Here is a 21,243-nt window from a genome sequence, read left to right as displayed (position 1 = left end):
CATTGACCCGTTTACCTTCGGCCCGTCTATCTTGGTGTTGGAGCCCACATAGTGGGCGTTGGTCTTGAGCCACTGGAACTGGCGGAGCTTGCTGGCCGTCCCGTCTCCATGCTGGTAGGGCAGGTGGAAGAGGTCCACCATCAGGCACAGGTGGGCCGGGCTGAGGTTCAGGCTACGTCCGGCCACTCCTCCCACCCTCGCCGTGCGGATCTCCTCCTCAGCCGCCTTCCCGGGCCCGGCGGTCCCGCCCCTCGCTCGGCTGGTCCCCACCCCTCCTTTATCCGGAACGCTCCGGGTCCCGGGACCTCTCGCTCCCTCTGGCTCTTGGCCGCTGATCATCGCGGGGTGAAGGCTTTTACCGTCAACCTCAGGGCCCTCAGCTGCCTCAGGGTTACTTAATGGCGCAGTCCCTCCTGCCTTCGACGTGCTCCCCCGTGTCCGCGGGTCACCAGGCTTCCCGACCCCCGTCTTGACCTTCCCGTTCAGAGCGACCTCTTCGGACAATCCGATCTCCGGCCACGGCCCCCGTTCCTCCTTTAGCTGCTGTCTGCCTACGAGAAGACATTGAGGTGAGAGGGGAGAGCGGGTTCAATGGAGATGTGCGGGTCACGTTTCGTTTAGTTTAGAGATACAGCGCGCAAAAAAACATGCGCATATGGGGAGCAGGCAGGAAAGGGGTACTGATTGGGGATGATCAGCCATGATCACATTGAATGGCGGTGCTGGCTCGAAGGGCCAAATGGCCTCCTCCTGCACCTATTGTCTATTGTCTAAACATGTCCTATCCCTGTACCTGTTTCTTAAATGGTGCAATAGTCCCTGCCTCAACTACCTCCTCTGGCGGCTCATTCCATACACCCACCACCACCAAATTGCACACAGTATTCCAGGTGTGGTCTCACCAAGACTAAGATAGACTAGCTATAGTGAGAGGTCCCTTCTCTGGTCGGCAAACACTGGTAGTGCTCTAGCTTTGGACATTTCCATCCCGGGGATTAGGTCTCCCCTCAACCTCCAGCGTTCGAGAGATAAACAATCCATCTGCTCAAACTCTCCTTATAGAGAATCCCCTCATAGACAATAGACAATAGGTGCAGGAGTAGGCCATTCGGCCCTTCGAGCCAGCACCGCCATTCATTGTGATCATGGCTGATCATCCCCAATCAGTATCCCGTTCCTGCCTTCTCCCCATATCCCCTGACTCCGCTATCTTTAAGAGCCCTATCTAGCTCTCTCTTGAAAGCATCCAGAGAACCTGCCTCCACCACCCTCTGAGGCAGAGAATTCCACAGACACCATTCTCTGTGAGAAAAAGTATTTCCTCGTCTCCGTTCTAAATGGCTTACTCCTTATTCTTAAACTGTGGCCCCTGGTTCTGGACTCCCCCAACATCGGGAACATGTTTCCTGCCTCTAGCGTGTCCAAACCATTAACAATCTTATATGTTTCACTAAGATACCCTCTCATCCTTCTAAACTCCAGAGTGCACAAGCCCAGCTGCTCCATTCTCTCAGCATATGACAGTCCCGCCATCCCTGGAATTAACCTTGTAAACCTACGCTGGGCTCCCTCAATAGCAAGAATGTCCTTCCTCAAATTAGGGGACCAAAACTGCACACAATACTCCAGGTGTGGTCTCACTAGGGCTCTGTACAACTGCAGAAGGACCTCTTTGCTCCTATATTTGATTCTTCTTGTTATAAAGGCCAACACGTAATTCGCTTTCTTCACTGCCTGCTGTACCTGCGTGCTTACTTTCATAGACTGATGTACAAGGACCCCCAGATCCAGGCAGCATCCTGGTGCACCTCCTCCGCACCCACTCCAAAGCCTCCACATTCTTCCTGTAATGGGATGACCACAACTGCACGCATTGCTCCAAATGCGGCCCGACTACAGTCTTGTCATCGTGATTTTGTGTCTCTGATTATTGACATCAAAAGAGCATCAGTTCATGAACCATTCCTTGCCAGGAAACATATGATTGTTCCCCGAGGTCACTGGGTCAATATCCCTGGGGCTCCCTCCCCATTATCATTGAGTCACTGAAGAAGAGTTCCATAAGATCATACGATCATGCGATAGGAGCATTATTAGGCCATTCGGCCCATCAAGACTACTCCGCCATGGCTGATCTATCTCCTCCTCCTAACCCCATTCTCCTGCCTTCTCCCTGTAACCTCTGACACCCGTACTAATCAAGAATCTATCTATCCCTGCTTTAAAAATATCCACTGACTTGGCCTCCACAGCCGTCTGTGGCAAATAATTCCACAGATTCTCCACCCTCTGACTAAAGAAATTCCGCCTCGTCTCCTTCCTAAAAAAAAGCCCTTTAATTCTGAGGCTGTGACCACTAGTCATAGACTCTCCCACTAGTGCAAACATCCTCTCCACATTCACTCTATCCAAGCCTTTCACTATTTGGTACGTTTCAATGAGGTCCCCCCTCACTCTGCCAAAGTGCAGCGAGTACAGGCCCAGTGCCGTCAAACGCTCATCATATGTTAACCCGCTCATTCCTGGGATCATTCCGACCCGAGAAGTCACCTATCCATGTTCTCCAGAGAAGCTGCCCAACCCACTGAGGAGCACCATGTGCTTGATGAGTACTGGTGTCAGGGATTCTGGGGAGAAGGCAGGAGAATGAGGTTGAGAGGGAAAGATAGATCAGCCATGATTGAATGGTGGCGTAAAACCTATTGGGCTGAATGGCCTAATTCTGCTCCTATCACTTGTGAACTTATGAACCTTCACTAGAACGATAGCAGTGGTTCAAGGGGAATTAATGATTGCCAATAAAAAGTACGAAAGTTTTTTAGTTTAGTTAGGAGATATGGCGCATAAACAGGCCCTTCGGCCCACCGAGTCTGGGTAGACCAGCGATCTCCGCACACTACACTATCCTACACACTAGGAATAATTTATAATTACACCAAGCCAAACAGCCTACAACCTCGTACATCTTTGACGTGTGGGAGGAAACCGGAGTACCCGGAGAAAACGGGGAGAATGTACAAACTCCTTACAGACAGCACCCATAGTCAGGATTGAACCGGGTATCGGGCGCTGTGAGGCAGCAACTCTACCGATGCACCACCAAGCCGCCCACCATTAAAATTATATAAAAGACATACACACAGAGACGCACACACGCACACACACACACACGCACACACACACGCACACACATGCACACACACATGCACACACATGCACACACACATGCACACACATGCACACACACATGCACACACACATGATCGCGCACAACCATGCACACACACAACCATGCACACACACATGTACACACGCACACACACGCACGCACGCACAACCATGCACACACACACGTGGACACACGCACGCAAGCACACACACATGCACAAACATGCACACACACACACACGTACACATGTACACATGCGCACACACATGCACAAACATGCACACACACACACACGTACACATGTACACATGCGCACACACACGCACAAACATACACACACACACACACATGCACAAACATGCACACACACACCCATGCACAACCATGCACACAAACACACACACGCACGCACGCACACACACACACACACGTCAACACACGCATGCATGCACACACACACACATGCACACACACACACTCACTTGGGTTCAAAGGTCTGTTGACTTCCTTTACCCAGTCAGCCAGTGCAACCTTTAGTGCTTCTTTGGGGCAGTATGTTTGGTCATTCTCAGCTCCATCATCAGTATCTGAAAAGAAGTTAATGGTGTTAGTTGTTTGTCAGAGTTATCCTGCCTTCAAATTGTCCAAAACCTTCGCTCCACCTGAACGCATGCATTGGCCCCCCGAAATTACAACAAACTTGCTTCATGAAATTAAAGCTAGCTGGAAAGTGTGCAGAGAAGCTTTACAGGGATGCTGCCTGACCCGCTGAGTTACTCCTGCATTCTGCATCACTGAATCTAAATCCTTGAATGTGGAAGGCATGTTGCCAGGACTGGAGGGTCTGAGCTACAGGGAGAGGTCGAGTAGGCTGGGATACTTCTCTTTGGAGCGCGGGAGAATGACAGATGATCTTATAGACGTGTATAAAATCATGAGAGGAATAGATCGGGTGGATGGTCTTTCACCCAGAGTTGGGGAATCGAGCACCTGAGGTCATAGGTTTAAGGTGACGGGGGGGGGGAAAGATTTAATCGAAACATGAGGGGCAACTTTTTCACACAAAGGGTGGTGGGTGTATGGAACGAGCTGCCGGAGGAGGTAGTTGTGGCAGGGACTATCATAACGTTTAAGAAACATTTAGACAGGTACATGGATAGGGCAGGTTTAGAGGGATATTTTAAAAATAAGGGGTAAGCTATTTAGAGCAGAGATGAGGGCACACTTTTTCACACAGAGAGTTGTGAGTGTGGAATTCTCTGCCTCAGGGTGCGGTGGAGGCCAGTTCTCTGGATGCTTTCAGGAGAGAGCTAGATAGGGTTCATAAAAATAGTGGAGTCAGGGGATATGGGGAGAAGGCAGGAACGGGGTACTGATTGGGGATGATCAGCCATGATCACATTGAATGGCGGTGCTGGCTCGAAGGGCCGAATGGCCTACTCCTGCACCTATTGTCTATTGTCTAAAATGATGGAGCAACTCAGTGGGACAGACAGCATCTCTGATCGGGTATATGGTCTTTCACCCTGGGTAGGGGAATAGATCTATTGTACTGCAGTTGTACAGGGTATTGGTGAGACCACACCTGGAGTAATTGCGTACAGTTTTGGTCTCCTAATCTGAGGAATGACATTCTTGCCATGGAGGGAGTACAGAGAAAGTTCACCAGACTGATTCCTGGGATGGCAGGACTTTCATATGAAGAAAGACTGGATAGACTCGGCTTGTACTCGCTAGAATTTAGAAGATTGAGGGGGGATCTTATAGAAACTTACAAAATTCTTAAGGGGTTGGACAGGCTAGATGCAGGAAGATTGTTCCCGATGTTGGGGAAGTCCAGGACAAGGGGTCACAGTTTAAGGATAAGGGGGAAATCCTTTAGGACCGAGATGAGAGAAACAATTTTCACACAGAGAGTGGTGAATCTCTGGAATTCTCTGCCACAGAAGGTAGTTGAGGCCAGTTCATTGGCTATATTTAAGAGGGAGTTAGATGTGGCCCTTGTGGCTAAAGGGATCAGAGGGTATGGAGAGAAGGCAGGTACAGGATACTGAGTTGGATGATCAGCCATGATCATATTGAATGGCGGTGCAGGCTCGATGGGCCGAATGGCCACCTCCTGCACCTATTTTCTATGTTTCTATGTCTATTGGGTATCTTCCCAGCAGCCAAGGCCCAACGTACCCAATGCCCGGCTGGCTGCTGCCCGCACTCCGCACTTGTGCCACGTGCCCAGGGTGTGGATGGGCACGTAGTTGGCCTCCAGCTCGCAGTTGGGGTTGAGCAAGACGCCCTGCAGCTTGGACACCAGGCTGGCGGGGCGCCCCCTGTAGGGCCCCAGGAAGACGCGTCTCTGGGCATAGTCGTTGGCGTGAAGGTTGTCCCATATCAGCGGCCGCCGCTTCACCACCTCCTGCACGTCCGCCACCGACTCCACCGAGATCTCCTTGGAGATGACCGTGCTGCCTGCAACTCGCACAAACAAAAACAAAGCTCATCATTCCCTACGGCAGCAGATGTGCTGCCCTACAGTCCCGGGCTCGATCCTGACTACGCCTGCAGTCTGTACGCACTTGGTACGTTCTTCCCGTGACCTGCGTGGGTAGGATATTCAAGACAAGAGTCAAGAGAGTTTTGTTGTCATGTGTCCCAGATAGGACTTGCTTGCAGAATATGTAAACATAATACAGAACAGGAGATAAAAGTTCAGTGTGTCTATATATCTTTGAAACATATAAGATTGTTAAGGGCTTGGACACGCTAGAAGCAGGAAACATGTTCCCGATGTTGGGGGAGTCCAGAACCAGGGGCCACAGTTTAAGAATAAGGAGTAAGCCATTTAGAACGGAGACGAGGAAACACTTTTTCTCACAGAGAGTGGTGAGTCTGTGGAATTCTCTGCCTCAGAGGGCGGTGGAGGCCGGTTCTCTGGATGCTTTCAAGAGAGAGCTAGATAGGGCTCTTAAAGATAGCGGAGTCAGGGGATATGGGGAGAAGGCAGGAACGGGGTACTGATTGGGGATGATCAGCCATGATCACATTGAATGGCGGTGCTGGCTCGAAGGGCCGAATGACCTACTCCTGCACCTATTGTCTATTGCCTATTGCTTTCCAGTTGTTGGTCAGATGGTTCAGTTGGCTGAATCAACCGCATGTCGGCTCTCACCTGTCCAGATGACCCCGATCCCAGGGTGAAGGTCGGCCCCAATGACCTTCAGATAGTTGGAGGCTTTGAGACTCGGGTAGCACAGGGAGCCGCAGTACTCTGAAACACACCCAAACACACAGAGAAGAAGCTGAGAGCTTTGTTGAGGAGGGCTTATTTTTCTATTTGTTGCTTCAAAAGCTGGGACCAAGGGAACAATATCAGATGTTTCATAAGTTCATAAGTTCTTGGAGCATTCAGCCCATCGAGTCTACTCCACCATTCAATCATGGCCGATCTATCTCTCCCTCCTAACCCCATTCTCCTGCCTTCTCCCCCTGACGCCCTGAAGAAATTTTATAAAGTTATATCAGGTCTCCCCTCAGCCACGAAATCTCCAATGCAAACAATCCAAGTTTGTTGATAAAGGTCATAGAAACATAGAAACATAGAAATTAGGTGCAGGAGTAGGCCATTCGGCCCTTCGAGCCTGCACCGCCATTCAATATGATCATGGCTGATCATCCAACTCAGTATCCTGTACCTGCCTTCTCTCCATACCCTCTGATCCCTTTAGCCACAAGGGCCACATCTAACTCCCTCTTAAATATAGCCAATGAACTGGCCTCGACTACCCTCTGTGGCAGAGAGTTCCAGAGATTCACCACTCTCTGTGTAAAAAAAGTTCTTCTCATCTCGGTCTTAAAGGATTTCCCCCTTATCCTTAAGCTGTGACCCCTTGTCCTGGACTTCCCCAACATCGGGAGCAATCTTCCTGCATCTAGCCTGTCCAACCCCTTAAGAATTTTGTAAGTTTCTATAAGATCCCCTCTCAATCTCCTAAATTCTAGAGAGTATAAACCAAGTCTATCCAGTCTTTCTTCATAAGACAGTCCTGACATCCCAGGAATCAGTCTGGTCATAAAGTGATAGGAGTAGAATTAGGCCATTCGGCCCATCAGGTCCACTCTGCCATTCAATCATGGCTGATCTATCTCTCCCTCCTAACCCCATTCTCCTGCCTTCTCCCCCTAACCCCTGACTCCCGCACCAATCAAGAATCTATCTATCTCTGCCTTAAGAATATCCATTGACTTGGCCTCCACAGCCTTCTGTGGCAATGAATCCCACCCTCTGACTAAAGACATTTCTCCTCATCTCCTTCCTAAAGGAACGTCCTTTAATTCTGAGGCCTCTGTGACCTCTCGTCATAGACTCTCCCACTAGTGGAAACATCTTCTCCACGTCCACTCTATCCAAGCCTTTCACTATTTTGGTATGTTTCAAGGAACGTCCTTTAAATCTGAGGCTATGACCTCTGGTCCTAGAGGAATCATCCTGTCCACACCCACTCTATCCAGGCCGATTCAACCCTATCTATCGCCTGCCATCACAGTCTGTATCGGTGGGCAGGGGCCATGTTCTAACGTACCTGTCGGGCAGAACAAGAAGACGGGAGGCTCCCCCAAGTACCGGTAGGTCTCGTTGGCCACCGACACCTGCGCGTGAGCGAATGAGCTGAAGACTTCTTTGTCAGCGGGGCACATGGTGTGGTCGATGTCATCGAACAAGATGGCGAAGGCCCAGCATCCAAACCCCTTGACCTGTGGGAGGGCAGAGGTCACCAGAGAGGTCAGCGGGAGACAGGCGATCAGAGACCCAATGGTTCAAGGGTTCTTTACCAGAGAACGGAGCAGCTGGGCTTGTACATTATAAGATTGTTAAGGGCTTGGACATGCTAGAGGCAGGAAACATGTTCCCGATGTTGGGGGAGTCCAGAACCAGGGGCCACAGTTTAAGAATAAGGGGTAAGCCATTTAGAACGGAGACGAGGAAACACTTTTTCTCACAGAGAGTGGTGAGTCTGTGGAATTCTCTGCCTCAGAGGGCGGTGGAGGCAGGTTCTCTGGATGCTTTCAAGAGAGAGCTAGATAGGGCTCTTAAAAATAGCGGAGTCAGGGGATATGGGGAGAAGGCAGGAACGGGGTACTGATTGGGGATGATCAGCCATGATCACATTGAATGGCGGTGCTGGCTCGAAGGGCCAAATGGCCTACTCCTGCACCTATTGTCTATTGTCTATTTAAGCTGCCAGGGTAAACGGAATGAAAAAAGGTTGGGAACCCCTGCACTATGCTCTGACTGATGACGACCAATGTGCCAAAAGCCTTTTGACCACCCGACCTACCTGCAGTGCCCGCCTTCAAGCAACTATATACCTGACTACACCTTCAAGGAATTATGTACCTGACTCCACCTTCAAGGAACTATGTACATTCACATTCACCATATTTTGCCACCATTTACATAGAAATAGTCCAAATTCCGATCCACACTCATAAGCTCTAAGAGCAGAATTAGACCATTCGGCCCATCAAATCTATTGCACCATTAAATCATGGCTAATTTATCGCTCCTAACTCCATTACACTGACACCCGTACTAATCAAGAATCTATCCATCTCCACCTTAAAAACATCCATTGACTTGGACTCCATAGCCTTCTGTGGCAAAGAATTCCACAGATTCACCACCCTCCGACTAAAGAAATTCCTCCTCATTTCCTTCCTAAAAGAACGTCCTTTAATTCTGAGGCTGTGACCTCTAGTCCCGGACTCTCCCACTAGTGGAAACATCCTCTCCACATCCACTCTATCCAGGCCTTTCACTATTCTGTAAGTTTCAATGAGGTCCCCCCCTCATTCTTCTAAACTCCAGCGAGTACAGGCCCAGTGCCGGCAAATGTTCATCATAGGTTAACCCACTCATTCCTGGGATCATATAACCATATAACAATTACAGCATGGAAACAGGCCATCTCGGCCCTACAAGTCCGTGACGAACAACTTTTTTCCCTTAGTCCCACCTGCCTGCACTCATACCATAACCCTCCATTCCCTTCTCATCCATATGCCTATCCAATTTAATTTTAAATGATACCAACGAACCTGCCGCCACCACTTCCACTGTAAGCTCATTCCACACCGCTACCACTCTCTGAGTAAAGAAGTTCCCCCTCATGTTACCCCTAAACATCTGTCCCTTAATTCTGAAGTCATGATCGTTCTTGTAAACCTCCTCTGGACCCTCTCCTCTGGACCCTCTCCAGAGCCAGCACATCCTTCCACAGATACGGTGCCCAAAATTGCGAACAATACTCCATATGCGGCCTGACCAGCGCCTTAATATCCCTGGTTTTTTTATTCTAGCCCTCTTGAAATAAATGCCAGTATTGAGTTTGCTTTCTTTACTACTGATTTGACTTGCAGATTAACTTTTTGGGAATCCTGCACCAGCGCTCCCCATTTAGAAAATAGTCTACGCCTTTATTCCTACGACCAAAATGCATGACTCCACACTTAGCGACACTATATTCCATCTGCCACTTCTCTGCCCACTCTCCCAACCTGTCCATGTCATTCTGCAGAGTCCCTGCTTTCTCTACACTACCTGCCCCTCCACCTATTTTCATATCATCCGCAAACTTGGCCACAAAGCCTTCAATCCCCTCGTCCAAATCATTAATATACAACGTGAAGAGTAGCGGCCCCAGCACCGACCCTTGCGGAACTCCGCTAGTCACTGGCAGCCAAGCAGAAAAAGTCCCCTTTATTGCCACTCTTTGTCTTCTGCCATCCAGCCAACCTGCTATCCATACTAGTATCTGCCCTTTGACACCGTGGGCTCTCATCTTCCTCAGCAGCCTCACGTGTGGCACCTTATCAAAGGCTTTCTGAAAATCCAGGTAAACTACATCCACTGACTTTCTGTCCTGCTATTTACTTCTTCAAAGAATTCCAGCAGATTGTTGCGTGCAAAGCAGTCAGCGGAAAGACAATACATGCTTACAATCGAGCCATCAACGGTGTACAGATACAGGATAAAGGAAATAATGTGAATAATGTTTGGCGCTAGACAAAGTCCAGTAAAGTTTGATTAAAGATCGTCCGAGGATGTCCAATGAGGTAGATAATAGCTCAGGACCGCTCTCTAGTTGTTGATAGGATGGTTCAGTTGCCTGATAACAGCTGGGAAGAAACTGTCCCTGAATCTGGAGGTGTGTGTTTTCACACTTCTGTACTCTTGCCTGATGGGAGAGGGGAGAAGAGGGAGTGGCCGGGGTGTGACTGGTACTTGATGATGCTGCTGGCCTTGCCGAGGCAGCGTGAGGTGTAGATGGAGTCAATGGAGGGACATAGATCAAGTAGAGGAAGGTAGACAAAAATGCTGGAGAAACTCAGCGGGTGAGGCAGCATCTATAGGGCCGGTCCCACCAGCATGCGGCCTGCATGAGGCGAGCGCGACCAAACCGGAAGCGGGGGCTGCGCGGAGATCGAGTGACTGACGTGAAGTTTGAGCGAAGACCGCGGGAAGTTCGCACGTGACGTACGGCGTCAAGACGCTGCGTATGCCCCTCTCTTGAAACAACACCGTACGTCACGCGCGAACTTCCCGCGGTCTTCGCTCAAACTTCACGTCAGTCACTCGATCTCCGCGCAGCCCCCGCTTCCGGTTTGGTCGCGCTCGCCTCATGCAGGCCGCATGCTGGCGTACGGCCTCAATGCGTCTGCGGTCCGGAAGGCCGTTGCCGCGCGGAATTTTTGAACACGGTCAGTTTTTCGGAGCCCCGCGCGATGTCGGGACCAGCTCCGCACAACTCCATACGGCTCCGGCGATCGAAGTGGGACCGGCCCCGCGAGGCCACACGGCTCAAGCGACCACGTTAGGTCACGCTTGCCGCATGGAGTCGCATGCTCGTGGGACAGGCCCTTAAGGAGCGAAGGATTAGGTGACGTTTCGGGACGAGACCGTTCTTCTGAAGAAGGGTCTCGACTCGAAACGTCACCTATTCCTTTGCTTCATGGATGCTGCCTCACCCGCTGAGTTTCTCCAGCATTTTGTCTACCTTCGATTTTTCCAGCATCTGCAGTTCTTTCTTAAATAGATCGAGTGGACAGTCAGAAGCGGGGTGAGATTGGGCCTTGATTATGCTGCTGGCCTTCACGAGGCAAGTGCCCTGTAGAGATCAATGTTCACACTACCTGCCTCAGTTTCTGCTTCAGTAAGGCCAGGTCACAGGAGCTGGAGAAGGCGATGTCCTGTCCGGGCGAGATGGCGTACACAAACTCAACTCCGCATTCCCGGGCAGTGGACACCAAGGCACTGAGCTGGGCTAACAACAGAGGAGGAAGAACCACAATCGTAGTCATAGAGTCATACAGCATGGAAACAGTAAGTATGGAAGTAAGTAAGTAAGTACGTTTATTGGCCAAGTATTCACATACAAGGAATTTGCCTTGGTGCTCCGCCCACAAGTAACAACATGACACACAGTGTACAGTTCGTCAATGGAGGGAAGGTTGCAGCCAATAAGAAAGAGATTAGTTAAAACAAATGTATGTCCCTTGCAGTCAGAAACAGGTGAGTTGATCATGGGGAACAAGGATATGGCGGACCAATTGAATAACTACTTTGGTTCCGTCTTCACTAAGGAAGACATAAATAATCTGCCGGAAATAGCAGGGGACCGCGGGTCAAAGGAGTTGGAGGAATTGAGTGAAATCCAGGTTAGCCGGGAAGTGGTGTTGGGTAAATTAAATGGATTAAAGGCCGATAAATCCCCAGGGCCAGATAGGCTGCATCCCAGAGTACTTAAGGAAGTAGCTCCAGAAATAGTGGATGTATTAGTAATAATCTTTCAAACTCTTTAGATTCTGGAGTAGTTCCTGAGGATTGGCGGGTAGCAAACGTAACCCCACTTTTTAAGAAGGGAGGGAGAGAGAAAACGGGGAATTACAGACCAGATAGTCTAACATCGGTAGTGGGGAAACTGCTAGAGTCAGTTATTAAAGATGGGATAGCAGCACATTTGGAAAGTGGTGAAATCATTGGACAAAGTCAGCATGGATTTACAAAAGGTAAATCATGTCTGACGAATCTTATAGAATTTTTCGAGGATGTAACTAGTAGCGTGGATAGGGGAGAACCAGTGGATGTGGTGTATCTGGACTTCCAGAAGGCTTTCGACAAGGTCCCACATAAGAGATTAGTTTACAAACTTAAAGCACATGGCATTGGGGGTTCAGTATTGATGTGGATAGAGAACTGGCTGGCAAACAGGAAGCAAAGAGTAGGAGTAAACGGGTCCTTTTCACAATGGCAGGCAGTGACTAGTGGGGTACCGCAAGGCTCAGTGCTGGGACCCCAGCTATTTACAATATATATTAATGATCTGGATGAGGGAATTGAAGGCAATATCTCCAAGTATGCGGATGACACTAAGCTGGGGGGCAGTGTTAGCTGTGAGGAGGATGCTAGGAGACTGCAAGGTGACTTGGATAGGCTGGGTGAGTGGGCAAATGTTTGGCAGATGCAGTATAATGTGGATAAATGTGAGGTTATCCATTTTGGTGGCAAAAACAGGAAAGCAGACTATTATCTAAATGGTGGCCGACTAGGAAAAGGGGAGATGCAGCGAGACCAGGGTGTTATGGTACACCAGTCATTGAAAGTGGGCATGCAGGTGCAGCAGGCAGTGAAGAAAGCGAATGGTATGTTAGCTTTCATAGCAAAGGGATTTGAGTATAGGAGCAGGGAGGTTCTACTGCAGTTGTACAGGGTCTTGGTGAGACCACACCTGGAGTATTGCGTACAGTTTTGGTCTCCAAATCTGAGGAAGGACATTATTGCCATAGAGGGAGTGCAGAGAAGGTTCACCAGACTGATTCCTGGGATGTCAGGACTGTCTTATGAAGAAAGACTGGATAGACTTGGTTTATACTCTCTAGAATTTAGGAGATTGAGAGGGGATCTTATAGAAACTTACAAAATTCTTAAGGGGTTGGACAGGCTAGATGCAGGAAGATTGCTCCCGATGTTGGGGAAGTCCAGGACAAGGGGTCACAGCTTAAGGATAAGGGGGAAATCCTTTAAAACCGAGATGAGAAGAACTTTTTTCACACAGAGAGTGGTGAATCTCTGGTACTCCCTGCCTGCCACAGAGGGTAGTCGAGGCCAGTTCATTGGCTATATTTAAGAGGGAATTAGATGTGGCCCTTGTGGCTAAGGGGATCAGAGGGTATGGAGAGAAGGCAGGTACGGGATACTGAGTTGGATGATCAGCCATGATCATATTGAATGGCGGTGCAGGCTCGAAGGGCCGAATGGCCTACTCCTGCACCTAATTTCTATGTTTCTATGTTTCACTGCTGATCGGACGATTCGCTGCAGCCTCCAGGTGTCGTGCTTGGTGGCTGAGCCAAACCAGACCATGATGGATAAGGTGAGGACAGACTCTACGATGGCCATGTAGAATTGGACCATCATTGCCTGTGGCAGACTGTGCTTCCTCAGCTGCCGCAGGAAGTACATCCTCTGTTGTGCCTTTTATGTTTAGAGATACAGGCCCTTTAGTTTAGAGATACAGCGCTGAAACAGGCCCTTCGGCCCAGCGATTCCGCACCGACCAGCAATCCCCGCACATTAACACTATCCTACACACACTAGGGACAATTTTACACATACACCATGCCAATTAACCTATAAACCTGTACGTCTTTGGGGGTGTGGGAGGAAACCGAAGATCTCGGAGAAAACCCACTCGGTCACGGGGAGAACATGCAAACTCCGCACAGGCAGCACCCGTAATCAGGATTGAACCCGGGTTTTCAGCGCTACAAGCGCTGTAAGGCAGCAACTCCACCGCTCGGCCACCGCGGCCGACCTTCGGTCCAACTTGCCCGCACCGACCAACATGTCCCATCTACACTAATCCCACCTGCCTGCATTTGGCCCATATCCCTCTAAACCTCCCCAATCCATGTACCTGTCTAACTGTTTCTGAAATGTTATGATAGCACCTGCCTCAACTACCTCCTCCGGCAGCCCGTTCCATACACCCACCACCCTTTGTGTAAGAAAGTGACCCCTCAGGTTCCTATTAAATCTTTCCCCCCTCACCTTAAACCTATGTCCTCTGGTTCTTGATTGTTTATTTAAGAAGGACTGCATGAAACATATAAGATTGTTAAGGGCTTGGACATGCTAGAGGCAGGAAACATGTTCCCGATGTTGGGGGAGTCCAGAACCAGGGGCCACAGTTTAAGAATAAGGAGTAAGCCATTTAGAACGGAGATGAGGAAACACTTTTTCTCACAGAGAGTGGTGAGTCTGTGGAGTTCTCTGCCTCAGAGGGCGGTGGAGGCAGGTTCTCTGGATGCTTTCAAGAGAGAGATAGATAGGGCACTTAAAAATAGCGGAGTCAGGGGATATGGGGAGAAGGCAGGAACGGGGTACTGATTGGGGATGATCAGCCATAATCACATTGAATGGCTGTGCTGGCTAGAAGGGCCAAATGGCCTCCTCCTGCACCTATTGTCTATTGTCTACATAGAAGAAACATAGAAACAGAAAATAGGTGCAGGAGGAGGCCATTCGGCCCTTCGAGCCAGCACCGCCATTCATTGTGACCATGGCTGATCGTCCCCTATCAATAACCCGTGCCTGCCTTCTCCCCATATCCCTTGACTCCACTAGCCCCTAGAGCTCTATCCAACTCTCTCTTAAATCCATCCAGTGACTTGGCCTCCACTGCCCTCTGTGGCAGGGAATTCCATAAATTCACAACTGTCTCAGTGAAAAAGTTTTTTCTCACCTCAGTCTTAAATGACCTCCCCTTTATTCTAAGACTGTGACCCCTGGTTCTGGACTCGCCCAACATTGGGAACATTTTTCCTCCATCTAGCTTGTCCTGTCCTCTTATAATTTTATATGTTTCTATAAGATATCCCCTCATCCTTCTAAACTCCAGTGAATACAAGCCTAGTCTTTTCAATCTTTCCTCATATGACAGTCCCGCCATCCCAGGGATCAATCTCGTGAACCTACGCTGCACTGCCCCAATCACAAGGATGTCCTTCCTCAAATTCTGTACACCAAAACAAGACCAAAACTGTACACAATACTCCAGATGTGGTCTCACCAGAGCCCTATACACCTGCAGAAGAACTACTAAATCTTTCCCCCCTCACCTTAAACCTATGTCCTCTGGTTCTTGATTCTCTATTTAAGAAGGACTGCAAGGAAAAGCCTGGGAACTATAGGCCAATGAGCCTAACCTGTGAGGTCAGAAAATTACTGGGGAGGATTCTGAGGGGTAATATATACATGCATTTAGATGAGCAAGAGCTGATTATGGATAGCCAAGAGCCATCGTGTCATAATGGGATTTATCTTGCACTAAACATTATTCACGTTATTCCCTTTATCATGTATCTGTACACAGTGAATGGCTCGATTGTAATCATGAATGGTACACAAGTTTCATGTGTCACTGTATGTGGTGTTGTTACTAACGAGGGGAGCACCAAGGCATGTATGTTTACATACTTGGCCAATAAACTTATTCATTCATTCTTAAACTAAACTCAATGCGCAGGAAGGAACTGCAGATGCTGGTTTACACTGAAGATAGACACAAAATGCTGGAGCAACTCAGCGGGCAGGCAGCACCCTAGATGGAAGGACAAGGTGGCGTTTCGGGTTGAGACCCTTCTTGTGTCGGGTTGTGAACACTCCTCAGCGGCCGCTCCAGACACTCCAAGCTGCCGAGGAGTATTTCTCCCGACGCCGGAGTTCCATCTTCCCGGCAAGAGGGCCTGAAAACATCGGACTGGCTGCGGAGGCCACAAATAGGCCCCGACCTCGGGTGATCACAGAGGAAGAGGCCTTTCCCCACAGTGGGGGGACGTTCATGTTGAATTCTATAATGTTTTGTGACATTTTTCTTTTTTTTAATTTTTCTATGGATGTACGGAAACTTCATTATTTGTTCTATGTAAAGCACTTTGGTTACAACGTGAGTTGATTTAAACATGCTATATAAATAACATTTACTTACTTCCTTACTTCTTCAGACTGAGTCAGAGGAGTGGGAGATCCAGAGATAAGGAGTTTATCTGGCTTTACTGGCTTTACCTTACGCTAAATGTTATTCCCTTATCATGTATCTATACACTGTAAATGGCTCGATTGTAATCATGTATTGTCTTTCCGCTGACTGGTTAGCATGCAACAAAAGCTTTTCACTGTACCTCGGTACACGTGACAATAAACTAGGCTAAACCGAACTGAACTAAATGTGCAGATAATTGGGAGTAATTATATCATGGCATCGTGTTCGGCACAGACATTGTAGGCTGAATGGCCTGTTACCGTGCTATGCCGTTCTATGTCCCTCCAAACCTCTCCTTACCTGACTCTTCCACAGAGTATGTCTCCCTCCACAAGAGTCGGTGCTTCAGATCATCTTTGGGACCATACATGTAGACATTTAGGCCCCACCTCTGCATCCTGAGAAAAAACAACACCAGCTGGTCAGCTATGAGATAGTCATAGAGTCATAAGGTCATAAGTGAGAGGAATAGAATTAGGCCATTCGGCCCATCATGTCTACTCCGTCATTCAATCATAGCTGATCCATCTCCCCCTCCTAACCCCATTCGCCTGCCTTCTTCTGCCGGAATCTCCTTCCCGGGAACAACATTAGTTATCTGTGTTGATAGACACAAAATTCTGGAGTAGCTCAGCTACAGGACACAGAACATGGGACATAGCACGTAGAACATGGGATACAGAACGTGGGACACAGTACAAAGGACATAGCACATGGGACAATAGACAATAGACAACAGGTGCAGGAGGAGGCCATTCGGCCCTTCGAGCCAGCACCGCCATTCAATGTGATTATGGCTGATCATCCCCAATCAGTACCCCGTTCCTGCCTTCTCCCCATATCCTCTGACTCCGCTATCTTTAAGAGCCCTATCTAGCTCTCTCTTGAAAGCATCCAGAGAACCTGCCTCCACTGCCCTCTGAGGCAGAGAATTCCACAGACTCACTGCTCTCTGTGAGAAAAAGTGTTTCCTCGTCTCCGTTCTAAGCGGGTCAGGCAGCATCTCTGGAGAATAGGAATAGGTGATGTTTCGGGTCGAGACCCTTCTAGAGCACCCGAAACGTCACCCATTCCTTCTCTCCAGAGATGTTGCCTGACCCGCTGAGCTACTCCAGCATTTTGTGTATATCTTCGTTTTAAACCAGCTTTTGCAGTTCCACCCTACCCAGTTATTTGCGTCGCAAGTGAGATGCACCGTTTGAGACATAATTAGACAGGGACACGGATAGGACAGGTTTGGAGGGATGTGGACCAAACGCGGGCAGGTGAGACTAGTGTAGATGGGGCATGTTGGCCAGTGTGGGCAAGTTGGGCTGAAGGGACTGTTTCCACGCTGTATCACTCTATGACTGTGATACTCTGTGAGACTGTCATATGTTGATAGAATGGAGCGGGTAGGCTTGTATACTCTGGAATTTAGAAGGATGAGAGGAGATCTTATTGAAACATGTAAGATTATTAAGGGTTTGGGCAGGCTAGAGGCAGGAAACATGTTCCCGATGTTCGGGGAGTCCAGAACCAGGGGCCACAGTTTAAGAATAAGGGGTAAGCTATTTAGATGAGGTAAAACCTTTTCACACAGAGGGTTGAGAATCTGTGGAATTCTCTGCCTCAGAGGGCGGTGGAGGCAGGTTCTCTGGTTGCTTTCAAGAGAGAGCTAGATAGGGCTCTTAAAAATAGTGGGGATATGGGGAGAAGGCAGGAACGGGGTATTGATTGGGGATGATCAGCCATGATCACAGTGAATGACGGTGCTGGCTCGAAGGGCCAAATGGCCTACTCCTGCACTTATTGTCTATTGTCTATAAAACGTGATCATTTCCCTAAATCCTCTATTATTTTAGTATCCCATTTTTTTCAAATGTCGACATGAGAAGAACATTTTTCACACAGAGAGTGGTGAATCTCTGGAACTCTCTGCCACAGAGGGTAGTCGAGGCCAGTTCATTGGCTATATTTAAGAGGGAGTTAGATGTGGCCCTTGTGGCTAGGGGGATCAGAGGGTATGGAGAGAAGGCAGGTACGGGATACTGAGTTGGATGATCAGCCATGATCATATTGAATGGCGGTGCAGGCTCGAAGGGCCGAATGGCCTACTCCTGCATCTAATTTCTATGTTTCTATGTAAGTACAACACAAGTTATATCAGCATTACCATTTGAACAGCACCTTCCGTTGTTCCATCGACCATGGTCTGCCATAGAAACCTATAAGCACACACACACACACAATAAGCCATTAGTTACAGTGTAAGAAGGAACTGCAGATGCTGGTTTAAACTGAAGATAGACACAAAAGGCTGGAGTAACTCAGCGGGATAGGCAGCATCATCTGGAGGTGGAATGGGTGACGTTTTGGGTCGAGACCCTTCTTCAAACGCCCATTACCATTGGTTACTGGCTGAGTTTCACACACTGTATCTCAATGAAAATGTCACGGAATGGAGGAAACAGGCTGTTTAATTTAAGGTAGATAAAAATGCTGGAGAAACTCAGAGGGTGAGGCAGCATCTATGGAGCAAAGGAAAAGGTGATGTTTCGGGGTCGAGACCCTTCTTCAGACTGGTGTGGGGGTGGTGTGGGCAGGAAGAAGAAAGGAAGAGGCGGAGACAGTGGGTTGGGGGAGAGCTGGGAAGGGGAGGGGAAGGAGGGAGAAAGTAAGGACTACCTGAAATTGGAGAAGTCAATGTTCATACTGCTGGGGTGTAAACTGCCCAAGCGAAATATGAGGTGCTGCTCCTCCAATTTACGGTGGGACTCACTCTGGCCATGGAGGAGGCCCAGGACAGAAAGGTCGGATTCGGAATGGGAGGAGAGGTTGAAGTGCTGAGGCCACCGGAGACCAGGTTGGTTATTGCGGACCGAGCGGAGGTGTTGGGCGAAGCGATCGCCGAGCCTGCGCTTGGTCTCACCTATGTAGAGCAGTTGACATCTAGACCAGCGGATGCAATAGATGAGGTTGGAGGAGGTTTAATTTAGTTTAGTTTAGTTTAACTTGCTCCGCACATCTCCTTTAAACTTTCCCCCCTTACACCTTACAGCTATGCCCTTCACTATTTGTGTGAAAAAGGTTCTGACTGTATAATCTTTCTAAACCCTTTGGTCAGAGAGTAATTAATCTGTGAGAATCATTGCCACAGGGGGCTGTGGAAGTAAAGTTAGTGGATATTTTTAAGTCAGAGATAGACATATTCTTGATTAGAACGGGTGTCAAGGGTTATGGGGAGAAGGCAGGAAAATGGGATTAGGATGCAGAGATCAGCCATGATTGAATGGCGCAGTAGACTTGATGGGCCAAATGGCCTATTTCTACTAATATACATTTAATAAATTTTATCAGGTCTCCCCTCAGTCTCCGAAGCTCCAGAGCAAACAATCCAAGTTTATTCATAAAGGCCATAAAGTGATATGAGCAGAATTAGGCCATTCGGCCCATCACGTCAACCCCTCCTTTCAATCATGGCTGATCTATCTCTACCTCCAAACCCCATTCTCCTGCCTTCTCCCCATAGCCCCTGACACCCGTACTAATCAAGAATCAATCTATCTCTGCCTTAAAAATATCCACTGACTTGGCCTCCACAGCCTTCTGTGGCAAATAATTCCACAGAATCACCACCGTCTGATGAAATAAATTTCTCCTCAGTTCCTTCCTGAAAGAACGTCCTTTAATTCTGAGGCCGTGACCAATAGTCCTGGGCTCTCCCACTGGTGGAAACATCAAACTTGAGCACCATTCAGCATGGAAACAGGCTCTTCAGTTCTTCCCCAACATCGGGAACAATCTTCCTGCATCTAGCCTGTCCAACCCCTTAAGAATTTTGTAAGTTTCTATAAGATCCCCCCACAATCTTCTAAATTGTCTATCTAGATAGGTGCAGGAGTAGGTCATTCGGCCCTTCGAGCCAGCACCACCATTCAATGTGATCATGGCTGATCATCCCCAATCAGTACCCCGTTCCTGCCATCTCCCCATATCCCCTGACTCCGCTATCTTTAAGAGCCCTATCTAGCTCTCTCATGAAAGTATCCAGAGAACCCGCCTCCACCGCCCTCTGAGGCAGAGAATTCCACAGCTTCACAATTCTCTGTGAGAAAAAGTGTTTCGTCGTCTCCATTTTAAATGTTGAACTAGATGCCCCATCCAAGCTGGTATCACTGTTCCATGTTTGGTCCATAACCCTCTGAACCTTTCCTATCCATGTACACGTTGTGTTTTAGCCACATACCACCACCCTCTGTGAAAAGGTTGCCCACCAGGTTCCTGTTAAATCAAAAAGGCACAACAGAGGATGAACAACAAGTAATCCTCCGTCAATTTCGCCACCTCCAACGTGACCCCACCACTCGCCACATCTTCCCATCTCCCCCCATATCTGCCTTCCGCAAAGACCGCTCCCTCCACAACTCCCTTGTCAATTCTTCCCTTCCCTCCCGTACCACCCCCTCCCCGGGCACTTTCCCTTGCAACCGCAAGAGATGCAACACTTGTCCCTTTACCTCCCCCCTGGACTCCATTCAAGGACCCAAGCAGTTGTTCCAGGTTCGACAGAGGTTTACTTGCATCTCTTCCAACGTCATCTATTGCATCCGCTGCTCTAGATGTCAGCAGATCTATATCCGTGAGACCAAGCGGAGGTTGGGTGATCGTTTCGCCGAACACCTCCGCTCGGTCCACAATAACCAACCTGACCTCCCGGTGGCTCAGCACTTCAACTCCCCCTCCCATTCCCCATCCGACCTCTCTGTCCTGGGTCTCCTCCATGGCCAGAGCGAGCAACACCGGAAAATGGAGGAACAGCACCTCATATTCCGCTTGGGGAGTCTGCATCCTGCGGGGCATGAACATTGAATTCTCACAATATTGTTAGTCCTTGCTGTCTCCTCCCCTTCCTCAGCCCTCCTGCTGTCTCCTCCCATCCCCCAGCCTTCGGGCTCCACCTCCTTTTTCCTTTCTTCTCCCTGCTCCCCCACCCCC

General features: G+C 48.9%; 1 protein-coding gene across 1 annotated transcript in view; it reads right to left on the bottom strand.

Annotated features, from left to right (window-relative positions):
* LOC116987603 (protein O-GlcNAcase-like) overlaps positions 1–21,243 on the bottom strand; it is a 55,351-nt gene that overhangs the window by 22,304 nt on the left and 11,804 nt on the right. Inside the window, exons 2-9 of the mRNA XM_033043818.1 lie at positions 18,422–18,479; positions 16,567–16,664; positions 11,357–11,487; positions 7,747–7,918; positions 6,336–6,434; positions 5,354–5,635; positions 3,652–3,756; positions 16–551 (exon numbers count right to left, since the gene is read on the bottom strand). Coding sequence (XP_032899709.1) covers positions 16–551; positions 3,652–3,756; positions 5,354–5,635; positions 6,336–6,434; positions 7,747–7,918; positions 11,357–11,487; positions 16,567–16,664; positions 18,422–18,479 — 1,481 coding nt within the window. The remainder of the gene's footprint in view (positions 1–15; positions 552–3,651; positions 3,757–5,353; positions 5,636–6,335; positions 6,435–7,746; positions 7,919–11,356; positions 11,488–16,566; positions 16,665–18,421; positions 18,480–21,243) is intronic.

The sequence above is a fragment of the Amblyraja radiata genome, chromosome 1 (genome assembly GCF_010909765.2).
Source record: "Amblyraja radiata isolate CabotCenter1 chromosome 1, sAmbRad1.1.pri, whole genome shotgun sequence".
In the NCBI taxonomy this organism is placed as follows: domain Eukaryota; kingdom Metazoa; phylum Chordata; class Chondrichthyes; order Rajiformes; family Rajidae; genus Amblyraja; species Amblyraja radiata.
The sequence above is the reverse complement of the archived record's forward strand: the minus strand, read 5'-3'. Positions and strand labels throughout refer to the sequence as shown.